General features: G+C 36.1%; 1 protein-coding gene across 4 annotated transcripts in view; it reads right to left on the reverse strand.

Moving 5' to 3' along the window:
• MYT1L (myelin transcription factor 1 like) overlaps positions 1 to 17,309 on the reverse strand; it is a 127,828-nt gene that overhangs the window by 51,464 nt on the left and 59,055 nt on the right. For all 4 annotated transcript variants that reach the window (XM_062571140.1, XM_062571139.1, XM_062571138.1 and 1 more), the window contains exons 9-13: positions 14,670 to 14,881; positions 8,436 to 8,683; positions 5,839 to 6,075; positions 4,026 to 4,147; positions 3,041 to 3,109 (exon numbers count right to left, since the gene is read on the reverse strand). In XM_062571140.1, coding sequence (XP_062427124.1) covers positions 3,041 to 3,109; positions 4,026 to 4,147; positions 5,839 to 6,075; positions 8,436 to 8,683; positions 14,670 to 14,881 — 888 coding nt within the window. The remainder of the gene's footprint in view (positions 1 to 3,040; positions 3,110 to 4,025; positions 4,148 to 5,838; positions 6,076 to 8,435; positions 8,684 to 14,669; positions 14,882 to 17,309) is intronic.

The raw sequence follows: 17,309 nt of genomic DNA on the forward strand, positions 1-17,309 counted from the left end.
ACTGGAACAAGGAATAAAAGATGAAGAATAGATAGGAATGGCACAGATTGGAATGGACAGGACAGAAGGGATCTCAGCTTGGGATATAGGCGAAGAATGTATACACACTTCTCTCTAAAGCCTGGGGCAGGAGACAGGGTTACTGATGCTTACTCCTCTGCTGTAAGCACATATATACAAACTACACTAGCAAAGTTCCCCACCTGGTGTCAGTCCATGTAGAATGTTGTACCTGCTACTGCTGTTTGCTACTATAGTAGTTCAGGTGACCTATGTAACGGATATCAAAAGTTTCTGTAGTGCTAGTGGCGTGAGAGAGGCCAGCGGGATCTCACATTATGAATTTTCTGCTTCTTTTCAGTTTGCTCTTTCTAAAAGCAAGGAAATTATACCCTAAAACCTCACATGAAAAGAATGGAACTGATGTAAATGATGCACTTCACAGTTTAAAAATTCCAAAATCAAAGTTGCTTATGCAGCTTTGGTTTAGATGCTTTGTGCATATGCATTATCATTTACATGATCACATCTTTCTCCTATCTTATGCAGAGAACAAGAGTATAAATAAGAACTGTACAGAGAATGCTGTCATCCACAGGACTCCTACTTCTCTGCCTTGAAATACATATGATAAATGAGAAAATGCTTTATTTCTCTCTGTGTACAACTTCAGCAAGATGGTTAAGACGGAGAGAACATTAAAAAAATATATGATGGAAGCAAGAGATGGACTGGTCAGCCAAGAAGCTTGAGACAGAGAGCAATGTAGAAAAAAGGATAGAGGAGACAGGACAGAGTGAATGGAACAAGAGGAAGCTGGGAATGAGCACAGAGCTTTGGGGAGGAGAGAGGAAAGTCCCACTGCTGCTCTGGAACACTGGACTTTATTCTGCTTCTTCTATAGAGTTCATCACTTTTCACAAATGGTCAATCACTCATTGTGTAGAACTGCCAAATTCTCACAGTTCAGAGAGAATTTAACGGGTATTTGGCTTTGAACATACGTATCTTTCTATAATGCCAAGAACACTGACAAGTTGAGTGCTAGAAGTCTCAAACTGAGTAATCAAAATTATTTGCTAAGGCTTTCTGTCCTTAAATTGGGGATAATACCAATCATGGCTTACTTCAATGTGTAATTGAGGGTGAAAATAAACTAATTCTTTTATAACCAAGATAAATTAATTAGGAAACACTCAGTTGCAATGGTAGTGAAAAATAGGTGACTGAGTTAGTAGATACATCCTGAGAATACAGTTTGAGAAAGCTGCAGTGAATAGCTGACAGGGCCACACATGGGATACTGAAGAAAACAGAAAGTATTCATTAGTTGGTAGTGATTATTCTCTGCCCACTGCAGCAAATTACTTTGTTATCGTATGGAAAAATATGTGATCAGGAAATGAAGGATTTCTGGTAATGAAGTGCAAAAGTGAACTAATTTAACCTGCTTAAAATTCTGGCATTTCCTAACTTTTGAATTCATTTAACACAGTTTTTATGTGTTTAGTAATATCACTTTAAATATGACGTAATTTTGTTCTCTTTGTTTAGGCAAAGAAAGGAGTGGGCTCTCAAGTTCAAGCCATCTTTCTTTCCTTCCAGTTTGAACAAGGTATGCTTGATGGGAGATGCCTGAGAGGCAGAGGAAGGGCTGATTCAGGAACACTTTCTTAATACAAGTGAAAACTTTATAAAGGGTTAGAGCAGCAAAGTATGTGATTTAAGTATTATTTATGCTGCCCAGAGTTTTGACTGTGCTCAGGTTATGTAATCGTATTTCCTCCAACATCTGCTACTTAACCTCTGCCAACCCAAAATACTGTTCCAACTCTGCATTTCTCTGGGCTTGTTTGCTCATGTCTCACTCTACTTATATAAATATTTGTTCCCTGAGCAATTTTCATCCCTTTCGCTTGAACATCACATAGTCTTCTAGTGGCAGATAACAGCAAGAACTGAACTGTTGGTATGTAAATTCTTATCCACTGGGTGGGAAATCAGTGCGAGTTTCTTATTCACTGTTCATAGCTATGGACTAGACTAGCTGAGACTGGGGAGCAATCTAACTTCAGCAGCTTTTTTATGCTTTCTTTCTTATCTTTCTCATGCTTTACGGTCTGTTTTTTCATCAAGGTGTGTACTGAATTCAAGAAATGATCATTAAGGCCCTCACGTATGGTAATGACAGAATACTGCTTAGCATGACAGTACATGCTATCCATTGGTATCTTCCCTATCTAAATTTTCCTTTTTACTTTTAAACATTTGTCCCTGTTAACCATACTGAGGATTAATTCTAACAACTCAGGAATACCACTATCTCGTAGCACTAACAAATATTATAGTTCTTCCACATATTGAATTTCAATATTCATATTCATATTCAGTCAAGAATATGGTGCAAGAAGACAGATTAGAGCTAATTCTCACGATTCTCTAACTTTCATTGCTCACAATTGTCACTCCAAAGTACTGAAAGGTAATTGTAAAGACAGCATGTTAAGTAGGGGAATAACTAAGTAAACACTAAAAAACATAGCCAAATGAGAAAATGCATTAAGCTAGTAACAGTGATACAAACCCAGGGAAAATTATACATGCATTAGGGATAAACAAACTGTTTCCTCTTCCCTTCAATCTAGTTCTGAGGAACTCAGTCACTTTGCTAGCTGTGTAATCAAAAGTGTTTCATCAGTGTAATCTCATGGGAATTTTTTGTTCTGACCGGCAAACTCAAAGATTTGGGAAAAAAAGAGCAGGAATTCAAACATTTAGATGAAATTCCAAAAGTTCTGATTTTTGTCCATCCCTATCACACAATGCACACACAAAATAAAATACTACAACAACAGCCTTATCTATAGGCCCAGCCTGTATGGAATTTCGCATGAGTTTAACACACATTCCAAGCACGTATCAGCCCCCTCTGAAGCATTTAGCAACTCTCCAGAGAGCATATCTATTTTCTGATGTAACTATTCACAGGTTGCAGTCAAATAAATATTCATAAAGAGAATATTTGTTCTTTATATCTTACTTGAGTTCTTGTGAGCTTGTGGCCAGCATACTTCGAATGCTTTTGTCAGCCAGCGGACAGCCAGATAAACTGTAAGACATGGCAGGATATACAAGTAAGTTAATCTTCTTATTAACTGAACACTCTCAAACAAACACAACATAAAAATTAAAAAGTAAAAGATTGTAATGCAGAAAAGCGATGGGGCAAGTGCTGTAATATTGAATTTTGTAATATAGTTAACCCTCTGAATATATTTAGATATCAACATTACTTCCAAAATTACATACTGTAAATATGCTTTTTTGTTTCTCTATGAAGTAGCAAAATGTAACACAAGATATTTGTGATTCCTGGGTTAACTACTTAAATGCTTAAGCATACTTTGGAAATTTTAGTAATCTATTTAAAAATAAAAGACGTTTATACAACACACAAATTAGCATGCTTTTAAGATCAACATATATTACTCAAAGGGTTAACACATAGTTCAACGTTTTACTTTGACAGCATTGTTGAGGTAAGCTGAAAACAATAAATTGAAAAGACAGAATCCACCATGAAAAAAATGAAGTCACACCTTCTATGTGAGGCGTAATTACCAGTCACATGACCACTCCCATCACACCCTGGTGTTGGACATCTGCCACCAAACAAAAACAAAAACAGCCAAAATAGTAAGTATGTTTAAAAAAAAACTTTAAAATGTTTCATTGTTTCCAGTTTAGCTGCAATGACTGCAAGGGGTTTTAAGCATCCTAATCGAAAAGCTGCAAAATGAACAGGATTAAATGAAAATGGCGTCTCAATACAATATAGCATCATTAAGAACAAGCAAATACACATTAGCTTATCACTTTACTTAACTGGCAGTTTGAAACATTTATATGCTGCAAATGTTGCATGCTCATACTGCAAGGCGTATATGTATTCGTTTGTTTAAAAAAAGACAAAGAGAGAAAAGGTTAAAAGGAGAAAAAATAATTTCACCTCACATTATGCTTACGTTATTAAATCCTTTTTGCTCTCTTTGCATTGAGGGTATTTGGGTTTAGGACTTGGGATTGTAACTTCACCAGGATACCTTCTTTCTTCAAGTGCCTCTTGGAAAGGATCCAAATCTTCTGGCTATAGGCAAATACAGACATATTAGTCTCAGCTAGGTGAGGTTACAATTTACAAAAAAATATTCCAAAGTAGAATCATCAGAAGCTATCTCTTTTATCCCTTTCTGTCAGAGAAAAATAATGAAAATATTTTATATTCTGTATCATCCATTAAATTTTGGTTATTCAATTAGGAAAGAAAATAGCAAAACCCAGATATTTTCTATCACTGTCATATTATTTTGCTTTAAAAGAATAAAAATTTTTTCTAAAGTCACCATAAAACAGAGACACAGGAAAAAGGAGATCAAATATAGTGCCTTATGCATCAAAAGGCCATTCAAATAACATTTTTAATGGTTTAGGTCATGTGAAAGATGAAACAGGAACTATGTTAACATCTCCACACAGCAACATGAACTGTGACAAACCCCAATGGCTCTGTCTGCTAAAATATAATTTTATAATAATTATATAAATTAAAACTATTATAATATTATAATTATTAATTAATTTTACTGAGGCATTCAGAAATTTAGAAGCATCTATTTCAAGAACGAAGTGGCTGAACATACTGATGTAGAGATTCCTGTAGGTGGTGCTATAAACAGCATAGCAGAAATACAGAGTTCTGCTTGCTCTGGTAAATATGCTAAACTATATGTATTACCTCACTTTTCCTTGATAATGACAGATTTCCTAAGTTCAGTGAAATTAGTAGCAAAGCCGTAACTGGCACCAGAGCTAGCATGTACTCAGTATATCTAGTGAAAATGCCATTTTCTTACATGCTTCCAACCTACCAAAAATAGTTTTAATTAAAATAGGCAACAGAGATTGCTACACACAAGTGATTATTCTATGTTTGTAATATAAAACAAGAAAAAAAATAGAGAACAATCTATAGAAGGCTCAGTCTTGTAAACCCTAAAGTGAAGAAGAGTTGAAACCTAACGAACAAAAGCAATGGCATTAAAACTTGTCAGTAAACCTTTTCAGTTTTTTTTGCTCTTGAGCCACACATTCTAAATTTTGAAATGTAAAATAAGTTCACTAACATATTTCATCTGCTTGCCTTTGCCATTTAAAGGGTTTTGTGGTTTTCTTGGAACTACGAATTGGGAAGTGCAACACTAATGTCTATTCTCCCTTCACTGTATTCTTGAAACACAGTATTTCATTAATACAGGCCTTGCACACACAGAACTATCAGGAGTGTACAAGCAATCCAGAATGATGTTAGCTAAAAGAGTTAAAAGATTATATTATAATCTACTGCTTTTGTTTTAATTCACTTGAAGTAATACACACTTCTAAGTATTCTGCACATCATTTATGCTTTTCAAATTCAGGAGAATATCTTGTCTTGAGAGTAGATTACCCCAGTATTGCACAGTTACATCAACTTGCTTATATAGAGTAATATAATCTGCAAATAGTGAAACATCTTTACTGAAGAAAATATTAACAAGATGATGCTGTTAGAAAACATGATCACATTCATAGTTCAGATGTTGTCTTATGGAACTTAGTCACAGATCAAATGTGTGCCAACACGATATATTTCTAAAGACTAACCAGCAGAAAGTCCTCTCTGTAGAAAACCATCATTTTTCATCAGTTATTTATTTTGTTTCCTCTTTTCTTCCAAATTTCAGAAATGAATTACAAAAATCAGATTGCAAAGAGAATCAAGTGATGAAAAAGACGTACAGTAATCTCTTTGGAATCATCTTCGTCTATCCTACTGGGCTTCATTTTAGTGTAGTCCACTGGCAAGTCCCAGCAGTCCCCCTCATTCAGCTGGTAACACCGATTATTCATCACAGCTTGCCGTTGAGGTGACATTGGCTCCAGGGGTGTCAAAATGGTACAGCAGCCGTCTCGCTGCCTCTGCTTGTTCATGCTCAGATCCAAGGTCCCATTTTCATCGACTTCCATTTCAGGATTCTGTCAAAATAAGAAAAATAATGTTAATTCAGCCACTATCAAACTCTTCCTCCCTGTGTTTTTTAATCTCATGGCTTAGCAGAATGATAAAACGCTTTTCCATTCCTGTATAGATTGTAAGCATTGAGCCCCCTCCCACACGCAGCATACTTCTGTTACACAACACTAATGCTGTTAAAGTAGATTTCTTCATATCTTCTTGAATGGCTAATCTGATGTTTGGGGGAATAGAGGACTTCATTACACCTCCTGCCACCCAGAACACAGGTGCAAAATTTGGAATGAAAATGAGAACTCTCTAAAGGTATTTTCCTGTTGTTGTCATTATGTTCCTGCTTTACTCTGTGCCAGGTGAGTATCTCTGAGTTAACATCTGCATAATTCTTCTAGTTTCCAGCCCTGGCATCTGTTTGGGTGACTAGAGTAATAAAAACAGCTAGTATCAAATAATCTTTGTTTCTTTATTAGTGTAATATTAACAGATAATGTTTGAATAGACAGTGCCAGAGAGTTAAATGGGAAGGTGGGGTAGCACACCAAGCCCATTTGGACACCACTTGCCAATGTTACAGGAAGAGAAGATGCATTCAAATCTCACAATTCACTCACTGCTGTTGTATATTTATTAACATTGCATATGTCTGTCTTTATAATCAATAAATTCAGATAAAGGAAAAGCTGTGACAGTTTCTGCAGTGACTGAGGTGTTGTGAAATATGGAGCAAGTGAGTACAAGCTCCGACTTTTTTCAGGGAAGGGTCATCTATTTTATTACGTGTTGGGGAGGGAAGATACCTTAAACAAAAGACGAAATTTAAAAAACACAGGGAAGATAAAAGAAAAATGCCACAAAATATCCCTCATCTTTTCAAAAGTGAAGCATTTCACAGAAATTTGATTTCAAAATGAGTGTGAGTGCTACTGTCTCCTCATATGTCTAGCAGCTCGCTCTCCTCTTGAGTAACAAGCGAGCTGCAGAAAAACACTGTGAATGCAAATCTCGTTTTCTGAATTATTGCCTTTTGTCATAGCATGTATCTAATTGCTGCCATCTTGCTAATTTAATTTTGAAAATATTTATTTCTCTTCTCAGATTCATTCCTTCAGTTTCAATACAGGGTGAAACATTAGGAAAGAAGTCCCCTCTATTTTGGACAATTAACATTTTCAGCACCTTGTTCCAATTTTTTTCATCCTACTCAAATAGAGTACAACTGCATATATTTACATGCCTGAAAGAGATTTCCCTCTCCTATAGGATTAAATAAATTTATGTAATAATGTAAAAAGCAGCATTTGAAAACAGAAGTTGCCAATCATTCTAGATTAAATTACGATTATTACTAACAGCTGCTGCTTGGGGTGTAGTTCGTTGTGTATGACCAAGGAGCTTTCCACAGTGGGAGGTGGAAAACCTTTGTTTATGTGCAGAAGAAGAGAACATGTCTGCCAGCTCAAAAGCTCGTCTATAAGCACAGTAAAAATGTTTCCTCTGCATTGCATCTGTCTGCTTAGCCATCTAGTGGCCTCCTATAGGTACCACTGTGCTATTTGCTGGTGCATGTTAAGCAGGCATTTCTTAATTGCTATCATCAGAGTCAAAATTTAATGCTTATAATGAAGAAAAAGCTTCTGGTAAAGCTTTAATTTTATAATGAATGTTAATAATGCATTGTTTTTCTTAATACATTAGGCTTAACATTAAAATCTTTTATTTATATCTGTATGGCCATTTCATAATACATCGAGAATAATTCTATGAACATGCAGAGAACAACAGTGACACTGAACTACAGTCAATCAACTTTGAAGTCACCTGTGCTGGAGGATTTATCGTTTGCTTCAAATGTATTCTGCAGTGACTTTAGAACTGTGATATCACAGACAGGCAAGAAACTATAACATACACGTAGCATAGATTTCTGCGTGCAAGATCTTACAATCTTAGGTCCCATATGTGACTTAAAAATGATATTGCATCATTAAATCTTAATCCTTTCACAAAATGTATGAATCAGACATGTTTAGCAAAAATTTCTGTAGTGCAATTAATACCACTTCAGCAACCCAAACATTTATAATCACAGATCTCACTAGTAAGAGACAAATTAAAAAAAGAGGGAGCACATGCTATCAGTATCATCACTCTATACACCAGTCTGGATTCCCGAGCTACTTGCAAGCAATTTGCATCTTTATCTTTTTATATTGCTGCCTTAGCAGAGCCACCAGATTTTGTTCATTTTGAGGGGAAAAAGAGAAAAAAAAGAAAGATTAAGCAATTCTTCTATCTATCAGGGGCACAAATCTAGTGCAGTAAAGAGGAATCTTCATCAACAAACATAATTACTCATTTTTACCCTCGCACAGAGATCCTGAGGCTTAGTGGAGAGGTTCTGAGGCATCTCCCTGCAGCGAGTGGAGAGATTCAGAATAGCAGTAGCAGCCATGTGCGCTGCCTCCATGTCATGAGTATAGTCAAAGCTGCTCTTGCTGCAGGTACTGCTGGCACTGCTGCCTCCACCACAACTCATATTGCTGCTGCTGCTAGGGGCATAACTGCTTGTTGTGCTGCTGGTTGGGCTGGAATTCTTACAGTAACGCTTAGCTGTGGGAAGAAACATGACAAGGATGACTCAAAAGAACTAGCATTCTGCATAAGTGAAGAGAAAAACAAATTGCTGGAGGTGAAATTTGTAATGAGCAACAGTAACTGATACAACAAAAAATGCAATAAAAATAATGGCTGTATTTCTTGATTTCTGTCTGTGATTTTTAAATGCTAAATATGTGCTTTTATATGAAAGAACCTTCTGGAAAAAAACAGTATGATGTGAGCATGAATTGTTCTGACAAACAGGCTGGAATTAGAGTATAGTAAAAACACAGAGAAACACTGCTTTTACCCCACATATATAGTCAGACAGAAGGTAGGAACTTCTGGGGTCATTCATTTTTATTAATGAGGGTTAACATAAAAATATGGGACCTTCTTCTATTTACATGAGCTAACTATTTATTTTAAGGTCTAGACTCCCTGGAGCTAATGAAGATCAAGCTCTTTGTGAGGAAAATGGGCTTGGTCTCCGACCCACAGCGCTAACCATATGTCCTCGAGCACTTCAGACCTTCTAAAATGTTCCTTCATTCTACGTCACAACCAAATACCGTGACACTGGCCATCAAAAAGGAGAGGAAGAAGAGAAAATGATGGAAGAAGAAAGAAGGTGCTCACATGCGGGTTTTATCATGGGTGTCACAAAGGCAAAAGTAGTGGCATTATAAACGGAAACAAATATAAGTGAAACACTCTCATCTTCAAATACCATACCCTAGACACATAAAACTGTTCATAAAAACAATGGGGCCAAAGATACTCATTTCTTCTCATACTGAAGACAGAGGCACTTAGCTGTACTCTGACCGACAGAAGCCACTAACAGTCACAAGAGAACGAAGGCACTAACAAAGCTCACTTCCACCTTATTTAAATATAACATTGCTCTGTTGCTGTTTTTAAGAAACATTCCTTGGAGCCAAAGGTATTATAATAATAAAACAGTCCTATTAGCCCACTTAACTCTCCAAACCACTTCCCAAATAAACTGTGAATTTTAAATAAAATTCAAGAGAGAGTCAACTGGTCTCCTAAATCTAAAAGTTTATGTTTTTTCATGAAAGTCAAGGTCGGGGGATACATTACATTCATTTTTCAGTGCCTATTTCCCCTTAAGATGGAAATGTATACTGCAGAGATCACACCATATAGCAAAGTATAACAATAACCAACTAGCACGCTGATTAGAGAGCTATACAAAAAAGGTCAGCACCCTAGTTACAGCTCTTCCTTGATGGGTTCTGTTTAAACGCCAGACTCTTCAGGTGCATTTGTTTGAGCAGACATACGTATAATAATCTGCTCCCATGAGCATAGCCCATTTGTGAACCAGAGTCAGCTTTGGTAGGCAGACAGGATTCAAAAGGAAAATCTGAAAGTAAAATTCCCTTCTACAGGTTTTGCCATCCTTTTCCTTTCTTGAAAAAAAAATTGAACAAGTAATGGTGTTATTTTTACTGTAAATGAAATAGTGTTTCACTTAATTCATAACAGATGGAATTTCTCAGGAAAGCTACATAATGCACGGAGTGATTATTTTAAGTGAAGTGAATTTTAAACATTCATCACACTGCATTGTTCTGAACATGCAGTAGCGCTACTCTTGCAGGGTATCCACTGATAATAAACCTCTGAACTATTTTTCAACAGTTTCATGATTAATATAGCAGTCAGTGGTGGTCATTAAAAGTTCAGCATTTATACATGCAAGAATATTCCTATACTTAAGGAAGGAAATTGAATATTTCAGTTTCTACTGTGTTAACACAGAAAGCACTGAGTTTTTAACATCAATCCTGCACCAATGAACTTGCCGAATTAGCAGTATCTCTCAAAATTGAGGCAAACAAATAAGATTTATGTCACTTGCAAAAAACATTAGGCATGTTATAGCAGGTCACAAATAAATATAAACTACATACTACATGGGAAATGATATATACGAGCATATATGTTACAAAAAAGGAGTGAAAGAGACAGCAAGCTTAGGACTAACCGTCAGAAATTCATGAAGCTCTGATATGGACTCTTCTGTGGCCTTGGTCAAACTACATTATCTTTAGCATTAATTTTCCCTATAAATAGAAAGTTGTTCCTAAAATGTAGTTATGTTGTGATTCACTTGCACAGCACTTTGAAGGTGAAAAGTGCAACACACAAGCAATATAGTTATTAGCTTTTAGTTTACAAACAATTTAAGCAAAGCTTACTCAGAGAGAATGGCCATGGTCATTTTAACTTGACCATAACTGAACATTTTAAAATGAATCATATAACCTAGACTGCTCATTTCACATTAGCTTTTCAGGAGAAGTACAGATCACCAATTTACAATAAACTAAATCAAGTCCATCTGTAATAAAGGGAAAGCTGTATTGTTTCAATACCAAGTAAAACACTGGAATTCTGCTATGCTGTCCAGCTCTGTGGCATCAAGTTTTGGAAGCTCTGAGGTCCACCTACACTTTATGACTTAGCACTGAAATTAACTGCAGAGAACAATCTCCCCATTAACTACCATTAATGTCCTGGCCTTCCTGGCCTTCTATCAGACTTGCCTAGGGACTGATTTCAAAGAACCTCAGTCTACCAGCTTCTCTATGCTAATTGGTAGCAGAGGAGTGGCAAAAATGCCAGCAACTTAAAGGATCAAATTAAGATAGTTTGAAAGGAACTAAATTCTACCCAAGCACCCTCATCCCCACCATTGCCTAGACACTGAATTTGTTCATGAAGATTAATTACAGTTCCAACACTTTTTCTGACTCACACAATGAGAGGTTCATCTCACCTGACTTCAGATATCTGACCTTTAATCATTACAAGCTTCCTCTACAATCAGTGGAGAAAAACAGGATATTTCAGGGAATGACCAACCTGACTAACTTTAAATATCTTCTTTAGGAAGAGATGAATTGCATCAGAGAAGTATCTATCTTTCTCCTTGATGAAAGCAGTGACTAATTCAGATGTAGGTGTTGACATTGTAACCCGCCCCTGCCATCTTCTCAGTGTTTTGAGGGAAGGAACCAGTACTATGTGTGGGATGACAGGAGCTCCCCACCATCATCTGAACAACTGAAAAGGTTGCTATCTCCTTTGCCTGCTCAGTCTGGCTGTTCTTACCTCTTTGGTTGTAGACCACAATGCCAACCTGTGACCCACTGTGAAAATGGTGTCAAAGGAAAAACAAGCCTCTAAACACAGCCAAGACTGATTCCTCAACAATGTCCTATCCCACAACATAAACCTTCCTGTTGCTGCTTGCTTTCTATTAAAAAAAAAAAAAAAAAAACAAGAAAAGAATCCAAATGATCTATTTATGTTCCTCCCACTCACAATAGTACGCTTTCTCTGATGATAGAAATAGAGTACTAGCTTACAATTAATGAAAGATTCAAATATCAAGTTATTTTTCATATCCTTTGACTGTTTGTAAAACTGTTATCATCTTACATAGTTGAAAAAATAAACTGTTGTTTACTTGCAAGTTCCTAGGCTTCCTTTTATTGTTGTGCAAAATAACCTTTTAGAACTAAATCTCATCTTATATAAATGTATTAACTCTCATACATAATAGGTGCATACACAGTGCCTCCGTGATGGATTTAGTAGCAATAATTAATAATTCACTTTATGAACAACTATGAAATCACCTAGACATGATGCAAAGTTTCTTGAAGAAAGGTGGCTCTTTCAAGTTAAAAGATTTTTATTGAAATCTCTTTTATATTACAGCAACGGCCAGCAAAATCCTTGCCCTATTTTAAGTCATTGCCAAAACTTAGACTGATTTCAGCATGTCCAGAATTTCATTCATTGTTATACAAGCTTAGTTGATTCTCCTGAAGAACTTCAAAAACTTTTCACCAATTTAAGACAAACATGACCGGGTAGTTATCAAATATCAAAAATAAGGAGATCATTAAGCTTTGATGAAAATTGCTGGTTGAGTAGAACGAAAATCTCCAATGAGGTTCCTTATTGACGGAGAACTGCAGAGTGCCTTTAAATGTTTTGTCCTGTTTTCTGGCCAGACAGCATGTCTGTCTAGCCAAACAGCACACATCATTTGGAATGAGCTACAGCCTGTTCTGCCTCCTGCAGAGCCAGTAGGATGGAACAAATCCATAGGAAATTAAGCTTTCATTTATTGAACAACCTGCTACATCTATAACGGGCCTCAGCTGTTCTGGGTACACAAGAACCACGCATACTTGCTATACAAGCAACAAGTGGCTACATCCTTCTTAGGAATGGCAATATTCTATTTCACTGTGGAGTCAGAAGATAAGATTTCATCAATCACATACATCCAGCATCTTTCTCTGGCTCAGATTACTGTGCAGTGAAACAACCTAATCCCATTACCATTTGAAAGTAAAGCTCCTATTTAAATTAAAAGAAAAAGAGTGGACAAAGACGGTTAGCTGAATCAGTCTAATCTTTCCTCATTTAAGGAAAGATAACCATTAACTTTGTGTTTAACATTACCTGCGCTTTCAAATTCTGGTGATTTGGGAAAAAAGTGTAGTTCTAATCTTTTGCTGAGCTAGGATCTTAAAAGAGGTAAAATATATACCATTTGTTCAAACATCAGAAACTTGATCCCTAAATATATACGTCCACAAGTTCCCTAGAAATACTCTGATTCTTTCCCCTCTGCAAGAGCAGACAAAACATATACCATATACACTGCAGTAAACATCTAATTTACATTATATGACTATAAACTTAACACCTTATCAACTGCAATAAGTTAAATGCAGTTAGTGCATTATCTTTAAAAATGTTCAAGGCCTAATCTGACACATGCAAATAAGAGTGTATGAGAGAAGAAAGACTTCAAGAAAAAAAGGCACTTTACTCAAAAAAATGTGTACATTTTACACATTTTACAACCCTTATGCTTTCTGTTATGGTGGAAGAACCATATGCCTGTTCATCCTATCAGAAACCAAAATATCCAAATTATCAGAGATATGAAGGCAGAAGCTGAAACAATCTTCCCTTTCTCGACTTACCTACTTTTGAATGGCAGGCAACAGCAAAATTGTTCTATTAGTACATATTTATTTCTGTTTTCCTAAACAAAAATCTGATACCTGCCTGCAATTTCCTATGGTAGTCAGTGAGTAGTATCAAATATTTAAACTGAAAACCCCTGTTTTACATTCAAAAAAAAAGAAAAAAATAAAGAAAAAAATAAAGGTACAGGTTTATGATGTATATACATATACATATACATATGCATGTTTGTATATATGAATATATGTGTCTATGTTCACATACAATTTGTATTATTCTGATACGTGTTCAATATCTTTCAAGGTTAGAATTCAAATCCTCATTCTTTATCTTGTAGTGTCTTTTTTTCCTCTAATACAAACCCTCTTGCCCAACAGACACCATTCATTGTTTTTTCCTGAACTGAAGCCATTTCCAGTCAAATCCTATGTGAGGTTTTCCAGAGAATTCAACAGGTATATTCATGAGGACGAAATGAGCAGAAATGCCTCATTAAGTAAGTAGCAGTCATATCTGAAGTGCAATGAGATCCATTTTTCTACATCTGTATCCCCACAGAGCCAGTATGTTATCTTTATGAGTTACCTGAACTACTGTACAGAAGCTAGAATCCTAATGTGACCCATGAGGCCAGGTCTTCCAGATAGCAACATAATACACTGCTCCTGCACTACAAGGACTAGCTCTGTTATTTAGCTTTTATTGTGGTTCAGTACATCCCAGGAGTTTAATAGCTGGAGATGTTCTTTTGCAGCGCAACAATCCTGAAGCAAGCACCGTATAAAACAACGCTTTTTAAGGCGGCCTTGAAAAATAACTTACACATGACAGCATTCCTCATAATACTATATGAACATGAAAACATGTCTTATTTGTATGATGTTTACATATACAACAACATGATTAACTGCAAACTTGTCTCTCATGTATAAGAGTGTGCACCTCCTACCATCATATCCTTTGGGGGATATATCCCTGGATTGCACCTTGGGAGCTATGGCTCTCTTGCCATAGGCATGGTTGTCATAACTGTTATATTCAAACGTAGTCTTAGAGTATTTCTCTAGTTCCTTGGCCAAGTTGGAGCGGGGTGTGGTGGTGGGGACATTGTTTCTGTAGCCATACTGAGGGATCTCCAATTGCTTAACAAAGCACATGGGCCTAGAAATTAAAGATATGTAAAGTTTGTTAGATGCAGTTCAGTTTACTGTGTCTGTGCATAACTTATAGTTCAGATTAGAAAATTTTACTTATTTCTTGTACTCAAGAGAAAGCAATATATTATTGCATTTGCTTGGTTTGGTTATTTTCAGCAGACAAACAATATATATTTGATTGAACAAAGCCTAGAAAAAAATTAGTTCTAATACTGCTAAATGTACCCTGTAGCTGCAAGTATTTTAAAATTCTGTTTTAAAATACTTCAGGGTTTCCCTTCCCCTATATAATTGAATCACATAGCAAACATTTTCTCTTTTGGGAGGTGAATTAGAGAGGAACAATCAGACTGATAGAAAGAGCTTGGACAAGTTCCTTTAAATGTCAAAAAAAATAGCACTGAAAGCTTGACTTAAGTACTTATTAGTACTTATTAAGTACTAAGTATTAAGTAAGACTTATTAGTGTTTCCTTTAAATTTGTTTCAACAGAGTTGCATGCCATTTTCCTGTATGTTTTCCAAAGGAAGTAGACCTGTTTCATCCTTCAGTATACAAATCCATGTTCTTCTTGAGAAATACACAGGAGACTTTCACCCAATCTCTGTTGACTTGGAGCTGAGCAGGTCCTGCTGACCCTTAAGTGCAAGGTTCTGGCAGGAGCTACGATTCTTGATACAGATGCATATCACAAGGAATGGCTTATAAATGAATATAGAACTGTATCAGCTAGATTTCTCTTTCCTTTCAGATTGGGGAGGAAAGTCAGGGAAAGCCTTGACTGATCTCATTCAGTCCATTAGAGAAACTTGTGAAATTTCAGTGAAAGAATGCTGTAATAAACTCCTCCACTGTCCCACTCTCTTCTGCATGTGGACACTGAAGTCATCAGCTCTCTATACATAAAGAAGGTAAATGAAAGTCAGATCCCGCAAACCTTGATTATATAAGAAAGTGTTATATGAAGGGGTCATAGGAACAAATGCTGCATAGTGCTGCATGTCTACCTACTGCAATTCACAGCAGGTAAAGATGATGAACAGCACACCTGAGGTGCTTCTACTGGAATCAAAAATTATAGAATCAAGTCTTTTTTTTCCTTCTTCTTTTTTTTCCTACTGCATTTATTACCAGAGGAAATGGAAGGAACATTCATAGGAACATAAATTCAGTCAAGACTAGAAGAATCATCCTGCTGGCTGAGAAAATGCAATGTGATAAACAGTAAGAAATAGTTTTGAATATTATATATTTCTGAATGAATTTATTTCCATAGAATTTAGACAAGATATTTATGTAAAGATTACCCAAGAAATCACATTAGTTATACTATTCTGTTTGATTTATGTATGCTGGTTCCTTTAGAGACTTCCTCCTCAAAAAATACCGTGGACTAATTTATACAATGAGCTGATAAGAAAAATATTGTGATCCGATCTCAAGATAATTTATATTTAGCTAAAAAAATGAAATTCAAATCCTGCACATTCAATGCAAATTCCAAATTTCTGTCCTATGAACTTGATTTCTTTTTAAGTAAGAAATTCTAAATGCAGGAGGGATGGAAACTGGGATAAAGACAAATATTCAAGATTTACACTTAGAGCACCTATGTCAAGCAATCAGTTGCCTGCATGTAAATTTTGTAAAAAAAACTGTGAAGTTCCTCATCTTAAATACTTCTGTGACTTGAAAGTAGAAGGGAAACAGGGTCTAAGATGACAGCATTATCTGGGTTGCCTATCAAATCTGAAACACAGGGCAGACTCACAGGCAGAAGTTAAGCTTCCAGTGCAACTATCTAGGAAGTTTACAAGCAACCCAGACACTGATTTTGAGCAGCTGCCTTCTCTGTGTGGCATCCGACTTCACTGATTTCTCTACAGAGAGCATAGGTGAAAGCCACTGCTTTTCTGATTTGCCTTTTTCTATCAGTGAGAAAAGGTGTTATTCCCTCAATGGGTGTTTTTTTGTTAATCAATTTTAAAGCACTCATCTCTAAGAAAATTGTCTGGGATGCTGTATGAAAAATAGTACAATTTGAATTATGGGCAGTTAAGATGAGGCCCATCAAAAAACAATCTGAGGAAAGAAAACAAAGTCAACAGACACTACAAAAAATCTTTTGCAGATGTGAAACAATTCTGTCTTCTTGGCTATATGAACAAACTGTTTTTGAAAAGACCATCAAGATTAGATGAAGTTTTAGGAGAATATTCAAAGAATGATGCTGGTAATACAATTGAAAAATTTTGTTTTAAATCATCCTATCAGATTTTAAATCTAGAGGATAACTAAATACTAAGAAATCTAAGGGATAAGTAGGAAATCCTGGAAACTTAAGCTGTGGCAGATCCTCCAAATTCTCCGAGGCAGCAGGGACGGATGTACCCATCCTAGCCCAAAGATACCACAACATCCATGGAGAAATT

The sequence above is a fragment of the Rhea pennata genome, chromosome 3 (genome assembly GCF_028389875.1).
Source record: "Rhea pennata isolate bPtePen1 chromosome 3, bPtePen1.pri, whole genome shotgun sequence".
In the NCBI taxonomy this organism is placed as follows: domain Eukaryota; kingdom Metazoa; phylum Chordata; class Aves; order Rheiformes; family Rheidae; genus Rhea; species Rhea pennata.